This window comes from Mus pahari, chromosome 21 (genome assembly GCF_900095145.1).
Source record: "Mus pahari chromosome 21, PAHARI_EIJ_v1.1, whole genome shotgun sequence".
Taxonomy (NCBI): Eukaryota; Metazoa; Chordata; class Mammalia; order Rodentia; family Muridae; genus Mus; species Mus pahari.
Window position 1 is genome coordinate 5,775,755 of NC_034610.1, and position 16,692 is coordinate 5,792,446.

Here is a 16,692-nt window from a genome sequence, read left to right on the forward strand (position 1 = left end):
GTGGATAATACGGGGTATCCTCTGTGTGGAGCTGGAAGGGCTGGCTGTTCCCAAGTTTGTCTCTCTCATGCAACCATGGCTTTGGGATTTGAGCTCCAGGTGAACAATCAAAAGATGAGCCTGGTAAGTCACAAACTCTGGATCCCCTTCAGCCACTTACAAGCTAAGAGAGTCTCAACTCTTAAATCTTGTTTCAAGTAATTTTTTTGATCTGTGGCAGTTCTCAAAGGCATGCCAACAGGGGAATCCAAAGGTTGAGGATTCCTTTAAAAAAAAAAGAAAGAGAATATTTCTGTGGGCTGGAATTACATAATGAGAGAAGTGAGCTACATTTTTGTACTAAATTGTACCATCGCCCAGAAGTAAGAGGATTCTTGAAGTTGGCACCTGCTGTGAACAGATTCCATGCTATCATTCTTGACTTTGCCACTGAGAGATACTAATCAGCCCCAACAGTATGAATTCATGTGGCCCTCAGGAAGGATGGGGCTAGCAATCTGTTCCACTAGCAAGGCAAGAGGCAGTAGAGATGCTTGCCCAGGTCTCAATGTGACTGAGATGGAGTTTACATGACTGTAAGCACACATGTGTACTGGGGAATCACCGTCTTGTTGTTCTCTGGATAAAATGTCAGCTGACCTGGTTTCCCTCCAACATGTAATCACGGGAGAAATGCATTATATCAGCTACTTACACTGTGGTTTTCAGAATTTTCTCACATACAAATAATCATTCATGGTGGAAATGCATTCAACACCAAATTTATCTCACTTCTTTCTGCCTTGTATTCAATAGAGAAAGTGGAACAATTTAAAATAGATTTAGTTTACAAATGAAATAATTTCATCCCTGAATTCTATTACCTTAATTCTTGTTCCCAATAAAGGGAGAGCATTTTGAATGAGTGTTTTTCTGTAAACAAACAACAATGGCTATATGAAGTGCCCGTTTAGTTCCTGACATTGTACTATAGGCATCTCAATTGAATTTGGAAAATATTCTCAACCGAGTGCTCTGTGGTCAAGACTTTACTTCTTATTTGGGTGAAATACTTAGCAAAGCTTCTGTAAGTGAACGCTAATCTTGGCATTTAGACCTGTGAGACCAAGAAGAGTCTCCTAAGCACCCAGCTTCCCTGTGCTGCTGGACTGCAGAAGGCTGCTCCACTGGATTCCTGAACTACTAGGTGGCTTCTTTTCTGGTTCTTGGACAAAGAGCAGGACCTTACTAAGGCTCTTTTCTTCTTTCCTATGCACATTGGAATTTCTGAGCTGACAACTTCATCAGCCCCAGTTCTGGGATAAAGGGACATCCAGGAATCAGCTCTGAACTCTGTGGGTCCTTGCTCAGTGGGGTCTTTGCTCGGAGGTTTGTTTTTTTTTCTTTTCAGCGTGCTGTTGCATTTGCATTGTGTGTAATATACAGACTTCCCTCCTAAGTGAGAAGTCGGGGTAGGGAAGAGCACTGGTCTGCCTTCTCGGGAACAGACTTCTTGACTGTCTGGGCTTTGCTGTCCATGTCTTTGTTTTATTTTATTTCTTTCCTTCTCCTCCTTCCTCTTCTTCTCCTTCCTCCTTCTCCCCTCCTCCTTCTTCTATTTTCCTTTACATTTCCAAAGCTCCTAACACCACCATGATCACCTTCTAAAAGTGCTTCTCTAGGAACTGGAATTCCATGGTTTTGTAAATGTTGTGATTTAAATTAGTTCCATTAGCCTGTAATCTTTCCCCAGCTAGGAAGACACACCTGCTTACATCTTATTGTTAAAGCTGACCTCAGTGCTGAGCTATGACTTCCCAAAGCATCTGAAACGCAGTCTCACGGATGCTCTCCTCCTTCAGTGCTGAGCTATGACTTCCCAAAGCATCTGAAACGCAGTCTCACGGATGCTCTCCTCCTAGGTCAAATCGAGGCTCAGTGCCTCAGTTTGCCAGGCGCAGAAGCATTTTATTCTGGGCTGATTTTAATAGAGCCTCTCTTGTCCTCAAAGCACTACAGTTTTACATAGACGGTGTCTCTAAACAGTGTGGAAATAAGTGGGAGATGGAGGAAACCCCAGGGAGAACATGTACCCCGCCTGCTGCACGGTCCCTGGGTCAGTATAGTGTCTGTGGTTAGCGTTCACTTGTGGAGGCTTCGAGCACCTCATATACATTCACTTCTCTCCCTCAGCAGAACATCTCACTTCATCATTGTGAGCTTGCACTGTAGAATACAAAAGTATCTACATAATGATGACCAAATAGCCACAAACACGTTCTAGAATTGCGCAAGGATATCAAGGAATGCTAAAATCCCAACAACTGTACATGTAAATAGCAAAGGACCTACAGCATGCAATGTGCCAGGTCTTTACAATGAAGCTCTAATATGAACAGTGTTTGCTAGCTTTTCAAAACTGAAATCACTGAAAGGGTTTAATATAAATCCCATAAATACTATGTTTTTAAATTTTTTTCAGTGTACTCGGGAGTATTCGCAAAACAAGCGACAAGCTCAAAGGAAAAAAATTAGGGATTATAAGTGATGGTGTGGCTACTACCATTGATCAAAGAAAAATACTAATTAATTGAAACCACAAACAAGCAGAGTCACAGAGTACGCTTTTATGGTTCACGTTCTTTAAAACTATTATAACTGAGCTGGGCATGGCGGTGCCCATCTCTAATCCTTGGGAGGTAGAGGCAGATGATAGCCCTTGACTCAAAAGGACCAAAAGAAAGTTCTAGGTAATATGTATTACTTCTGTAGTCAGAAAAATATGGCCTAATTCAAACGAAAGAGCAATGATAACATTGGGAAGATTAAAGGGGCATGAAGAAAACTCCAGCTTTCAATAATTCAGTTTAACAACAGTCATATGAGTTAGACACAATTCACAGTATTTGGAAGAACCTAGAGTAGTTTTAAAAAAAAAAAAAAACTCAGCATAATTAGAGACATGCTGAAAACTGTCTATGTCTCCAATCATAAATTTTCTTGAAGATTACAGAGTAGGTTCCATTTTTTTCATCTACTAGTCATGCTTCACCTCATCATTTAAAGCCAGTGACCACTAGTTACAGCTTTTGAAATATATGCAATGGACACCAAGAAAAATATTGTTAGTTATTAAAATCTAAGTATCCTTGTTCTCAGCTCAGATATATTGATATCAGAAAGCTCTAAAAGATAGTCATAAAATGATATTTTATACTTACTAAAAGAAGTTATATATAGTAATAGTCTCAACTGTGTGTGTGCCTATGTGTTCATGCCTGTGAGTGTATCTGTGTGTGTGTGTGTGTGTGTGTGTGTGTAGTTTAGACATCACAAATTAAAGAAATTTATAACATTTGGGTAAATCCTACATAACAGTGTGGTAGTTTGGATTAAGAAAGATTCCCATAGGCTTGAATGCTTAGTCAGCAGGGAGTGAGTGTTTTTAAGGATCAGGAGGTATGGCCTTCTTGGAGTAGGAGTGGCTTTGTTGGAGGAAGTGTATCTCTAGGGGTGGGCTTTGAGGTATCAGAAAGTCTATTCCAATCCCAAGGTCTTTCTCTTCCTGCTACCTGTGGATCTGGATGTAAAGTTCACAACTTCCCAATTACTGTGTCTGCCTGTGTGTTGGTAGCTCTCTGCCATAAGGATAATGGACTAAACCTCTGAAACTAGAAGCAAGCCCCAATTATTATCTTTATAGTAGATATTTTCTTTATTTACATTTCAAATGCTATCCCCTTTCCTAGTTTCCCCTCTGAAAACCCCTGCCCCTTCCCTCCTCCCCCTGCTCACCAACCCACCCACTTCCGCTTCCTGGCCCTGGCTGGCAGTCTCCTATATTGGGGCATAGGACCTTCACAGGACCAAGGGCCTCTCCTTTCATTAATGACCAACTAGGCCATCCTCTGTTACATATTATTAAAGGCTTTTCCTAATAAGAATTGCTGTGGTTATAATGTCTCTTCGCAGCAATAGAATACTGACTGTTCATGATGTAAAATATACATTTCTATTTTATTTTGTCTATGTGCTGAAAGTTAAATTCATCATTACAAAGAGAATACAAATTCAGTAACTTCCCCATGGGCCACATTTAAACAATGTATCCCACATTTTGGCTATGATGGTTAATATTATGTCAACATGAGGAGCCTAGGGCACCTGGACAAACGTCAAAGCTTATTCTGGGTATGACCTGTGTCTCTGAATGAGGTCAGTGTTTATGTTGGTGGACTGAGTAAAGAGGCTGCCTCCCAGTGTGAGAGGTCCTTATCCTGTCTGCTGAGGATCTTTGCTATGGGACAAAAGAGCTGAGGGTTGAGAAAAGGGAATTCCCTTTGACCATCTTTGAGGGAGGGCATCACTCTCCTCCTTGCCTTCAGACTTGAACTGAAATGCTGGCTCTCCCTTGGCTAAGTCTTGAACTAGAGCCGTACCTCTGGCTTTTGGCCCAGAGACCTGCACATCATTGGCCTGGAGCAACACTACTGATTCTCCAAGTTTTTCACCTGCAGATCTGGGAACTTCCCAGTCTCCTTAATGGCAATGGTTAACTTCTAATAATAAACTTCTATAATTAAGTACAGTGTTATGTCTAATATACAGTATATAATGCAAATCACACATGCACACATGCACACACACACACACAAAGGACACAAACACATTATGTATTATTTCTGTTTTGTTTGAGGACCCTTACTAATATTCTGGCTAACCCTCTGCTGATACATTAACAGCAAAGCATTTAGTGAAAAATGCAATTAACTCTGCTCTAAAGTCCAAATGGAGACTAAAGTCTCATCTCAGCAGTTAATGTAACTGTAAAGTTTACAGTTTGGGATATAAATATCTGTACTAGAATTCATTTTCTTTATACAATTTTTAATAATAAATTTGAAATTACAGAGGGTTATTTGAGGAATTTTGACATGCAGCATGCTATGTTTGGCTAAGTAGAGAGGAGTGACCTGTGATTCAAGAGGATTTTTAGTACTCTGTTGCAAGAGCTGACAGGAACTCTTAGCAAAGGAAAGAAAAAGGGGGATTTCCTGTTTGTTATAGTGTGTAAATAATGAACACATGTATGCAATACAGCATAGCACAATGCTTGCACAGTTACAGTTGCCTCATCTTTAACTTATTTTACATGTATAGATTATGATTTCTGATGGGAGTCTTGCATTAAGATGAGCTAAGGATGGACATCAGGATACCCAACAATCAACAACCGCACACATTTGTACAGTGTGCTTACATGTAGCATCTTTATATAAACAGACTCATTTCTTTCCTTACAAAGTTGCAAGACTAGGCTTATAGTTATCTCTGCCTTTAAGATGAACAACGTGAGACAAAGAAGCTAAATTCTCTAATGTGCATCCTGCATGTAAAAATCAATTTGCTTTCATTTGTTACATTAAAAGCTAGCCATAATCTAAAGATTTAAGAGGTAGATGAAGATGTAAACACTGTTAGAATACCATGTATACACCTAGCAATGCATTATGTTAAGCGAAACAATCTTAATGGATACAAAATTGGTTCAAACTCATTATGTCTCCATACAAGTCAGCTCTTCATAAAGGCAGAGGCTAGTCCCCGTGGCACTGCTTGACAGACATCACTTCTCTGAGAACTCTCCAGGTGGGTCTGCTTCCTTCCAGTGACAGGTGGCGCTAAACACATTTACAGAGTCCTCTGTCACAAACCCTTTCCCCGCTTTTACCAAATTTCCATTGCTTATAACAGAAAATTAAAAAAAAAAAATCTTTGTGTGTATGTGTACCATGTATATGTGCATAAGTACATGTGTGCGTGGAGGTCAAAGAACCACACACGTCAGTGAATTTGAGGCCGGGTACCTTGTTTGCTGTGTGTGCCAGGCTAGCTGGCCTGCTAGCTTCTGACCTCCCCTTAAGAGCACTGAATTACAAACAACTGTGTAGGATGAAGTTAAACTTAAAGTGGGTTCTGGGGACCTGAACTCAGGTCTTTGTGTTTGTGGGGCAACCTTTGTCACTGAATGATTACCTCAGCGCCTAAGAACAGAAAGGTTCTTTGTTTACTTTTTAACTCTCAGAATTTAGAGTCTTTAAGGAGAGCCTCCCTTTAAAGTGTCCGTTGGGTGGCCTGGACTCCCTGAAGTTGTCTGCTCCCTTGTCACGGAAACGAAGACGCTCATACTGCTCTGTGCTCGCCCCTTGATAATTGAATCTATTCAAGTTGCTGTAAAAATTTTTCCCTCTGGGCAAATATCTGTGACTATTAAATCTGCACCCTAGGTCCAGGCCCAGGTTCCATGGTGTATTAAATATCTCCTTACAGATCCACTCCTCATAAACTCTCAGCACCTCTGGAAATTCAGCTCTTTTCCCATGGCTCTCTATGGCACCCCTTCGCTGTCTATGAATAAAATGGAAGGACCAAGTCTGTCAAGATTCTGTCAAATGCCCCAGTAAACTCCTTCTTTTCCTCTGTCTTCAGTATCGCTTCCAGGTTCTGGAAGAGCAGAGCCCGGCTTGCCTCCCAAGCATGGGGTGTGTGCTATCCTTTCATCTGAAGAGGCCCTATCTGGATCCGATCCACTCGGGAGCTCTTTCCTGGTGCCTTCCCATTACATATACAGTCTCACTTTTGAAAAGTCACGATACTCACTTTTAATGTGCTGTAATAATTACGCCACAACATGTGCATATTATAGGCGTTTGGCTGGACCACGTGGCATTGTGAGTGATTTTACCATATGTAGTGCTCGCAGTCAGTTTGATCTAGTGTTCCTTTAGTTCAGAGGCCTAAGCAGGTAAAAAGCCGACTCCCTGAATGAACTCCTTTTTATCCAAGCCACTGAAAAGCTCTAAACACTGCTAATTCTAAAAGCATGAATCAAGGTAAGACAGTTGCACCAATACATAGATTTTTATAAAATCTGTCCCTTACACCTGTTAGTGTTACTGAATAAAAAACAGCCAACTGTTACACGTCCCCTACCTTGTACAGGTGAGGGAATTTAAAATCTAATGTTTCTCATAATAAAGTCTATCTGGATTCAAGAAACAGTTTTAAAACCATTATTTGTGAAGGAAACAATCTTAGGTTTAGAAGTTGGCAGGAACAGCAAAAAGCTTTTTAGTTGACTGAAATAAAAAAAAAAAAATCAAAACACTTCTTAACACAGGCACTTCCCTTATGAAAACAAATTGCCTGAAAGCAAAGCACAGCAGTTTCTGCACAATGGGTGTGAATCCTACTGCCACTAGCGGGGGCAGGGAGAATAGCAGAATTCATTTGCATTTCTATAGTTTCTTTGTATACCCACATTCCAAAAGCATTTCACAAAGCAGCAAATACCTCAGCCCACTGACTGGACTGGGCAGTCTGAGGCTCCGAATCCAGCACAGATCCCCACCCAGCTGTGAACCAGGGTGCAGTTCCATCCTACACAGAGTGGAGGGGACGCGATTTTCCCTGCTTCTAATCACTTGAGGAAATGTGGTTCATATCTGCTGGACTTCCCTCCAAAACACTCACTGTTCTCTCATTCCAGGCAATGGGCCTGTGCATCAATTGCTATCCCGTTCCTTGGATGCCTACAAAACTCATCTCTCCAAATGTACAAGATGCCATAAAGAAGCGGTTTCCTCGGCACAGCAGGAGCCAGATACCCAGGAAGTAATAGGCAGGAAAGCAGATCCCCACAGTTTACTTAGGTATGTATCAGGGGCGTCGGCCAGGGGGTAACTCTGGCTGGTTGGACTTTTGCTGTGTAAATTCGATGCTTCCTGTCCTCGGCTCAGAGTCCTCTGCAAATGGGGGCCCTGGGCCAGTGTCTGCTGTAGTCCAGGCAGCAGCTATGAGTGTCCTCAAGGGGTCACAGTTGGGTTGTAAATCCCTCACTGGGCATGGGCTGAGCAGCCTTATTGGGAACAATTTATTTGAATCCTTCTTCATTAAGATTCAAATAGAATAAGGAAGGTAAAAATTGAACAGACCCAGAAATTGTGCCTTCCTGCTCCCTCAGTCAGTAAACATTTATTCACTAAACTGAGCGCGCGCCTGGCTTCTCTCCCCACCCCGCACCCCCCTCCCACCGTCTTGGCTCGCCCACACTTGTTCCTCCAGTCCTTCCTGCATACTGTTTTAATGCATAATTAAGAAGGTCAGAATTAATGAAGCCGTGTGGAGTAAAGTTCAAGGAATCCCCAGGCACTATTTATTCTATTAGATCTCAGGCATGAATGTCAGATTGGCAGCATAAGCTGCAGGGTCCATGGCCCTGGCTACGTCCCAGGGACCACCCACCCAGGGAGACTCACCTGCACCGTCAGGTGATTCGGAAGCTCCTTCCCGGCAAAAATCACCCGCAGCTGGTCAGCTGGAACCCCCTGTCGCTTAGCAACCACTTCCTTGAGCTGGAAGATGCTGGTGTCTGAATCGACCTCCACTGGGAAGCCATAGCTGGAGTTGAACCTGACAAACACTAGACAAGACCAGGGGCAGAGAGAGAAGAAAGAATATTACTCCAAACCCTTAATGGCCAGTGAAATGTCTCTGCAGCAGCTTTGCCCCTCACCTGCCCTCCTATGAACGGCATGTATTTTCTTCCATTTATAACAGAGCATTAAGTTTATACTATAGAGCAGTAGTTAGAAAACAACAACAACAACAACAACAACAACAACAACAACAACAACAAATCGGTTTTCCCAAGGCGTTTTCCTGCTCATACCCTGGTCAGTGACCTGCAAACCAAGACAGTTTTGTGCCTTTCACAGCCCTCCTGGAACAGAGGGAGTCAAGCGGAGAACTTGCTTGACTGGAATCTGGAGATTCCCATGAGTGTATAGACTATTCTGCTCCAACAGACTGAACAAATGCTCACTCCCTCCACAGGGTCCTTTGCATAAAATTCAAAGGCAGCACGTGGATGCCCCAGAAAGAAATGGTGGAAACGGAAGCCACTGTGTAGGCAGCTGAAGAGAGCCTGGGGTCTATGAAAGAACTCTGGGCAAGGTTTGGAATCTAGGTTCTGTGAAGAGTTCTGGACTCTGTGAAATGGTTGGAGGTTCTTGGTAAGGCCCCCACACTCGTGTAAGGATTCTGCACCCTGTGTTGTTAGCTCATAGGTTACAGTGGATTTCTAGAGAGATCTTGAAGTGACATCATCTCTGCTGATGCGATCACTCTCTCCATTAGGATCTGGCTAGAGCCATGATGTCTCCCAGACTGTCTTCTCGTTGCCCTTGTCACACCATCTCTTGCATTTCTCCCATCTGTTTACAACCATCCACTCTTTTATCACCACTCCAGGTGAGGCTCTTAGATAACTGCTAGTCTCTTGAGCCAGGTGGGTTGGTGCATGTCTTTACTCTCAACACTCCAAAGCAGCAGCTGGATCTCTCTGTGAGTTCTAGGCCAGCCTACTCTACATAGCAAGTTCTAGAATGGTCTAGACCGCACATAGCAAGTCCCTGTCTTAAACAGAAAAATAAAACAAACAAAATATATTTTCTCAATTCTTGCATTTAACTTCTCAATTAATCTACTTTTAGTTTTGTAGTATAGTGTTTCTTTTTAATTTAAAGATTTCTTCAAAATAGCATACAGTGTTAAATAATGGTGTGAGACCGAGATAGGAACTTTCCAGTCAACTTTAGGACAGGAGCCTTGATTCTCATTCATTCTCATTCTCTCTCTCTCCCTCCCTCTCCCTCTCCCTCTCCCCCTCCCCCTTTCCCTCCCTCTCCCTCTCCATCTTCTCCTCCCCCTCCCTCTCCCCTCCCCCCTCCCCCTTCTCTCTTATGCTTTTTTTTTTTTTTTAATGTAGATAGTAATTATAGTGCCACTGATGGCCAGACACTTACATATGCTGCAAGTGAGGTCTCTTCTGAGCCCTCAGTAATCGAGGCAGCTCAGTGCTACTATCCAGTAGAGGTGCACATGAAGCCCAGAGAACTATAGTCACTTTCCTGTGGGTATTAGCTTCTTTGTAATGAAATTGGAATTCATATATAGCTCATCCCATTCCTAGAAAAGCTGCCTAAGACCTCAGAGGAAAGAACACAGTTCTTTTCTTGTGATAGAAAGGATGAATAACAGCAGTGCAAAAGTCCACTTCCTAATGTGATGTGCTATTCCCTCTACAGAAGAAAACTGGATAGGAAAGGAAAGAAAAGGAAAGAAAAGAGAAGAGAAGAAGAGAAGAGAAGAAGGAAAGAGAAGAAGAAAAGAAAAGAGAAAAGAAAAGAAAATAGAAGGAAAGAGAAGAAAAGAGAAGAAAAGGGAAAAAAAGTGACCCTAGGGATGGTGCCAAGTTCTGGGAATGGGGGACAATGGTTCTGAACCAGTGAAATAGAAACAGAGAGATGACGGTGCAGAACATTCAAGAGCAGAAGACCCAACAGCTTTTAAATATCTAGAAAAGGTGAGGGTTGGAAGGATAAGAAATTAATGAAAAATACTAAATATTAAGAAAACATGGCAGTGTGTGGCAGTTCTCCCGTGTGTGTGTGTGTGTGTGTGTGTGTGTGTGTGTGTGTGGTGTGTTTCACTCAACACCTTTGAAAACACAGATGGCAAAATAAAAATATATTGACAGTGGTCATGTATGCATAACATCTCAGATCAAGACTCAAAGACAATCAATCCATTGGTTAAGTCACAGAACAAGGGACAAAGCCACAATCAAATTTTAAATCTTACTAGTTTTTCTACTACTGTGAATAGATTTTTTAAAAAGACAACAACACTATGGGGGTGATGTTGAAGGAAGCTGGTGGGAGCTATATTAAAGGTACTAAAGAACTACATTAAAACCCCAAGAGAATCTGTTCTAATGTGTTTTTCCAAGAGTTTAAGTCATGAAAATCCTACTGTAAATGCAGAACTTATGAAGAAAATTGAAGGGAAGAAGGTGAAATAATAATAGTAGCAGAAATGAAATTACAAAAATCTGTATAACTGTTTGAATCATGTTTTAGGTGTTATTAAGTATTTATTGTTCTATAAAGTCTTAAATTCACTTTGCATAAATTATGAAAATTATATACAAATAGAGACTTTTGAATAGTAAGTCTGTGAAACAAATTGATTTTACAATAAAATGAGCAACTAAGCCTATTGTATTCAATCAACTGTAATTCTTGCATAGGCTAAAGAGGAACATCTTAAGAAAGTGGTCAGGTCAATAACCAAATGTCATGTGGAAATATTCCAAATCCCATCTATACAGCCCCTCAACTCCAGTTATGATTCCTGAGTGCAGAGAGCTAGAGAGCCCCAGTGTTCTCCCTCATAGAAAGCAAGGTATCTTTGGAGTCAGGCAAGCAGTAACTTGACTCCTGGCCACCCTTCTTTCTAATTTCACAACTTAGAATAAATTTCCAGCAACCTTCAATCCTGGTTGACTTGTCTACTGAGGGTCTACAGTGGGATCATATATTATCTCCAGGGCCTGTTCCAGATTTCCTGTAATTGCATTTCAGAAGCAGCCCACAGAGAAGAACCCTTCCTGAAAAATCAGTTCCTTCCCTCAACTGTCTAGAAGAGCTGGGGCTGATTTTCAAGCCCTACCACTGTTTGTTGTGAACTGCTAAAAAGTACTTGGTATTTGGGTAAACACTGATTAAAGTAGATTTCTCAGGTCTTATCACCACAATGGACCCAAACCTTCTAAGAACTATGAGCTAAAAGAAAAATTTGGCTAATCATCATTTTCTGTGATTTGATTATATATGAAAAGTTTGCAGTTTGTTTAGTTGTCTTCCTCCTCCTCTTCCTCTTCCTCCTCCTCTTCCTTCTACTTCCTCCTCCTCCTCCTCCTCCTCTTCTTCTCCTTCTCCTTCTCCTTCACTTCCTCCTCCTTCAGTGTGTTGTTATAATACTTCTTGCAGCATCTGAAGTATCTTATCACCGTCAACAAATGACGTGAGTAGGTGGATTATCAATGATATAATACACTGAGAAGAAAAACCATGAGAGGCAATGGCCACTTTCTTTGAGATAAGGTCTCCTGCGTATATGTGTAGTCTAGGCTGATCTCAAGTTTGCCATTCTCCATTTTAAGAGCTGGGAAGATACACTCTCCACCCCCCTTCATCTCTCACTATTGTCCTGAAAACCTACAGGATAAGAAAATAAATGAGAGTTTGTAGGGGGGAGGCATCATTGGGAGGTGGACCCATATAAACCTTCAAGGCTGTTTCAATGGTGTGGCCTGAGCAAGGTACAGGATTTTGTGTGATCCTAGTCTTCCTTGGTCTGTCTGCCTCCTAAGCATTATTCTACTTCTGCACTGGGGAGAGCAGAGTGGGACTGCCTCACCCTCCCTAGGAATGGATTCTAACTACTCAGCATAAGTCCATCTTTCCTGTCAATGTTTTTGTGATTGGTTCAGGTATGGAAACAAACCAATTAGCACCTGGCTTTCATTTCCCTGCTGGTGACGTAAGTTAGATTAGTTGACAGGAAGTCTAGGCTGTCAAAATTGGTTGAAGATGTACTTTTGCTGCTGTGAAGAATCATGTGAGGCTGAGCATTTTAGCTGAGGAAACCAAACAAAGGCAAGCCGAAGACAGGAAGCTAAGGACGTCTACATGGGCTCTGGGCATCAACTAAGGCAAGACCCCAGGGGAGAGAGTGCCCTATACTCTGCAGGACTTCAGGCCCGGCTGTACCCTAGTAAATACCAAGGGCAAGTTATGTTCCAGTAGTTAAAAATTGCCCAGGTATGTATTTCCCGGTGTCCCCTGGTAAGGCTTTCGTTCTTTCTCAAAGATTGATAGCTCTTGTTTGAAACAAGAAAATGAACAAACAAGCAGACAGACAAAAGTCACATATTCGCAGTCCCCCTTAGCTGCTCCTCCATTTTTTCTGCATGGGGAATTTTACTGAGAATTACTTATATTTCTGTTGTGAATTTGAAAAAAAAAATGGTATGTTGCACAAACCAATTTGGGAAGAATGTGGTAAAGTGATAGTCTTCATATTTTCAATCTATCATCAACTTCCTTGGATCAGAGACATTCCATGTAGTCTGTTCTAAAATTTATAATACCTTTTTCCCCTGACATCTGCCTCTACATTCTTCTGGTATTCTCTTAGAGCACAGGGCAGACGTCCGTAATTTCACCTTATGTTTTCCCTTCCTTTGTTACACCTATACACCTTTGCAATACCCAATAGGCATTTTAGGAGGGTTTTTCTTTAGTTTGTGTGTTGTCCCAGGTGGCATCATCTAATACAGTGCTACAATACAATGATAGTCACGGACCCCCACACCTTTTGTTCAGACTTGCTATCTCCCTGGATCACTAGATATGGACATCTACTAGATCAGAAATGTTCAGCCAGCATCCAAGAGGGGGAGTAAAATGAATGCTGTCCTCTTTTCTGAATGGTCTCAGCACCTTGCATTATTGTCACTGTCTTTGATTGGCTCCTGCCTTTTCTTAATTACAACTATTGCTACTACTACTATTATATCATATCCCAAACCTTCCAACTCTTTCCATCTTCATCAATGTCACAAGTCTCCAGCTGCCATCATCTTTCAGAATGATGCACAATTGCCTACATCACTTCTGAGCCTCAGTGTTTTCCATATCTGATTCACTGCCTACAGGACAGCCATAAAGCATGCTTTTCTGGACTGTCAATCAACACATATGGCTCACCTACATTGACTGTACCCTGGGTTTCCTCTACCCTCAGAGGGAAAGACTCCATCCTTACGCTGGACACAGAGCCCTTCATGATTGGACTCTGGCTACTTTTCTAAGCTCTAAGCCTCTGGTATGCCACTCCTAGGCTTGGCCACCAAACTCTAGCTGCACATTCATAGCATCTTGTAAGTACTTTAGTTTGTCCCAGTTCTGTTTATTTATTTGCCTGTTTTGTCACAGAGGGCCAAAGCCTAAAGAAAGGCTTTAGCATTTATAAAGTAGAACTGTTTTCAACTTTGTTTACATTTATTCTTCAAATCACCTGGTAAAGGGTTGTAACTTACTAGTTGCTTACATGGAATGTTTATATAATTTGTGATATACTTCCAATCATTAAAATCTAGATTACAAAATAATAACAAGGGCATTGGGGAGATGCTTGGCCATTGAGAGCACCTATATTCAATTCCTAACACCCAGACCTGATACTGATATCTTCTAGCCTTTGTGGTCAGCAGGCATGCACATGGAACATAGACATGCATACTAACAAAACACCCACATAGATATAAATAATCAATATATTAATTAAAAGTAATAACAATGAATATATATGTGCAGTCATTTATAGATGTGCTTATACATGCAAGCAGCAAATCTATATGGAAGAACATAACTATAATATCATAATATATATAGGGTACATCTCAATTTATCTGTGATATCTTAGCCCAGGGAATAATTATAAAGTAAATACTCATATGTTTTATAAAGTAAATTCTCATATGTGTTTAATCCATGAATATTTACATGTAGTATTTAATAATCTTAGATAGTGAATTGCAAATGTGTTACTCTATTTCTGACAGGACAAGACAGTGCAAAGGTTGCTACATTTGTAGTCTTGCTGAAGCCATTTCAAGTTTAATTAGAATTTGATCTCCTTGATAGACAACCCATGGAAAATTACCAAATTTGTTTTAGGTACCCAAGGACAAGATGCCCTAGGAAGTTTTTCTTAGCTTCTGTTAAACTGCCTGCTTTGGTGAAGTCCCACTGAATCTTCAAAAACCCAGTGCTCTGGACACATGTACTTAGGCTAAGTTCGGTCCAGAATACCTGAGTGTAGTCCCAGCTGGCTGCAATACAGACTTTCATCTGTATTTGAGTGGTTGTCTCTGGGACACTCCCTATAAGTAAAGCCACAGTGCTGTCTTAAGTGAAGCAAGAGGCTGAGTCTAGGGGAATTTGCTTTTGCAGAGAAGGGCAATCCCAGAAGGAAAAGAGTCAGAAAGGAATGAACAAATTCTGCCCACCCACCTTGTGTTGAACCCTTCTAATGTGAAGGTAGAAGATAGCCTGATAGAAGTTCAGTCAAAGCAGCAACTATCCAAAGGGGCAGAGAACACATTCCCTGTCCTTGAGTATATGCACAATGACTTCCTGTGGGAATGGAAAACCAGAGATCCTCCTCAGTGGAGGGGCCCTACAAACACTCCTTAGCCAGGTGAGGAGGCCTGCAGGACAGGGGGCACTGAGAAAGGTCTGCTCTGCTGCTGCCTCCCACCAGAAATCCTATGACCCCAGTCTAATCTCTAAGAAGAACATCAGCTAAAACCCAGCTGATAAGCATTGTGAAAATGTCACAACTCAAAAACTCAAGGTCACCAAAGCAACAAATATCCGAAATACAGTCTGAGTGTAGAAGAACCCAAGAAGACGAAATAATCAAACACTGTGTGTTCTTCTAGATGAGAGCTGGGACGATACAAAGAGAGAAGAAGATACAAATAGAGGCAGGATCTCAGTTAGTCAAAATGTACAAACAGCACATTCATGATAACGATTAAGTTATCAAAAATACCACTGGAAACAAGACCTAAGGCAATGACTCTGAGGTTAAGAGAAATGGCTACTTTTACAGAGGATCAGGGTTCAATTCCCAGTACCCATGTGGCACCTTACAAAGTCACTAACTCCACTTCCAGGGGATCTGGGTTCTCTCTGGCCTCCATGAGATGGGTACCAGATTTACATATGGGCAAAACACCTAGGAAGTAAAAATGATCATTTAAAACGTTTTAATAATTCTGGAACCCAGTGTGGCATACGTGATAATGCTCTACACCATCTTACCTTTGTGTATTTTCCCCATGAGATTTAAAAGTATTCTAAAATAAAAGTCATTAAAATAAAACCGAAGATGTAGGTCTAAGACCATAAGTTCTATTCAATGAAGACATTTTTTTTTTCATTAAAGTAGACTCAATGTATTGCCTCTGGAAAAGAAAGGAACAATTATCACAGGGAAAGCAGACAGAGTCCCCACATACCACAGTCACTACACCTGTGAAATAATTACAAAATTACCAAACATTTCAAAGAACCAGCAAAGGAGGGTTTGTGCTGAAGAGTGAAGGAAGGCAGCCAAAGGAACCCCAACATAGCTCTAACTTTGAACCAAAACCACAAAAGTTTAAAAGAGTTCGTATGATTATCCTCAACTAAGGAAAGCAAAAATATTCTTGTAGTAAGTGGAAAATCATAATGACACATGGAACAAAGGAATTTATAAAACAAAAGCAACTGAGAAATGGTGGACTAAAACTATATTCAGGATGAAAAAGTATTGAATGAATTAAATAACCCAGTGGAGCTAGACAGCGTCTGTGGAGAGGACAGTGTCTGTGGAGAGGACAGCGTCTGTGGAGGACAGTGTCTGTGGAGAGGTCAGAGACTGTGGAGGACAGCGTCTGTGGAGAGGACAGCGACAGTGGAGAGGACAGCGTCTGTGGAGAGGACAGCGTCTGTGGAGGACAGTGTCTGTGGAGAGGACAGAGACTGTGGAGGACAGCGTCTGTGGAGAGGACAGCGACAGTAGAGAGGACAGCATCTGTGGAGGACAGTGTCTGTGGCGAGGACAGCGTCTGTGGAGAGGACAGTGACAGTGGAGAGGACAGCATCTGTGGAGGACAGTGTCTGTGGCGAGGACAGCGCCTGTGAAGAGGACAGAGACTGTGGAGAGGACAGCATCTGTGGAGAGGACAGC

At 41.7% G+C, this 16,692-nt stretch overlaps 1 protein-coding gene across 3 annotated transcripts in view; it reads right to left on the reverse strand.

Moving 5' to 3' along the window:
• Positions 1 to 16,692, reverse strand: part of Prkn (parkin RBR E3 ubiquitin protein ligase) — a 1,168,744-nt gene that overhangs the window by 965,837 nt on the left and 186,215 nt on the right. For all 3 annotated transcript variants that reach the window (XM_021221288.1, XM_029533198.1, XM_021221289.1), the window contains exon 2: positions 8,298 to 8,461. In XM_021221288.1, coding sequence (XP_021076947.1) covers positions 8,298 to 8,461 — 164 coding nt within the window. The remainder of the gene's footprint in view (positions 1 to 8,297; positions 8,462 to 16,692) is intronic.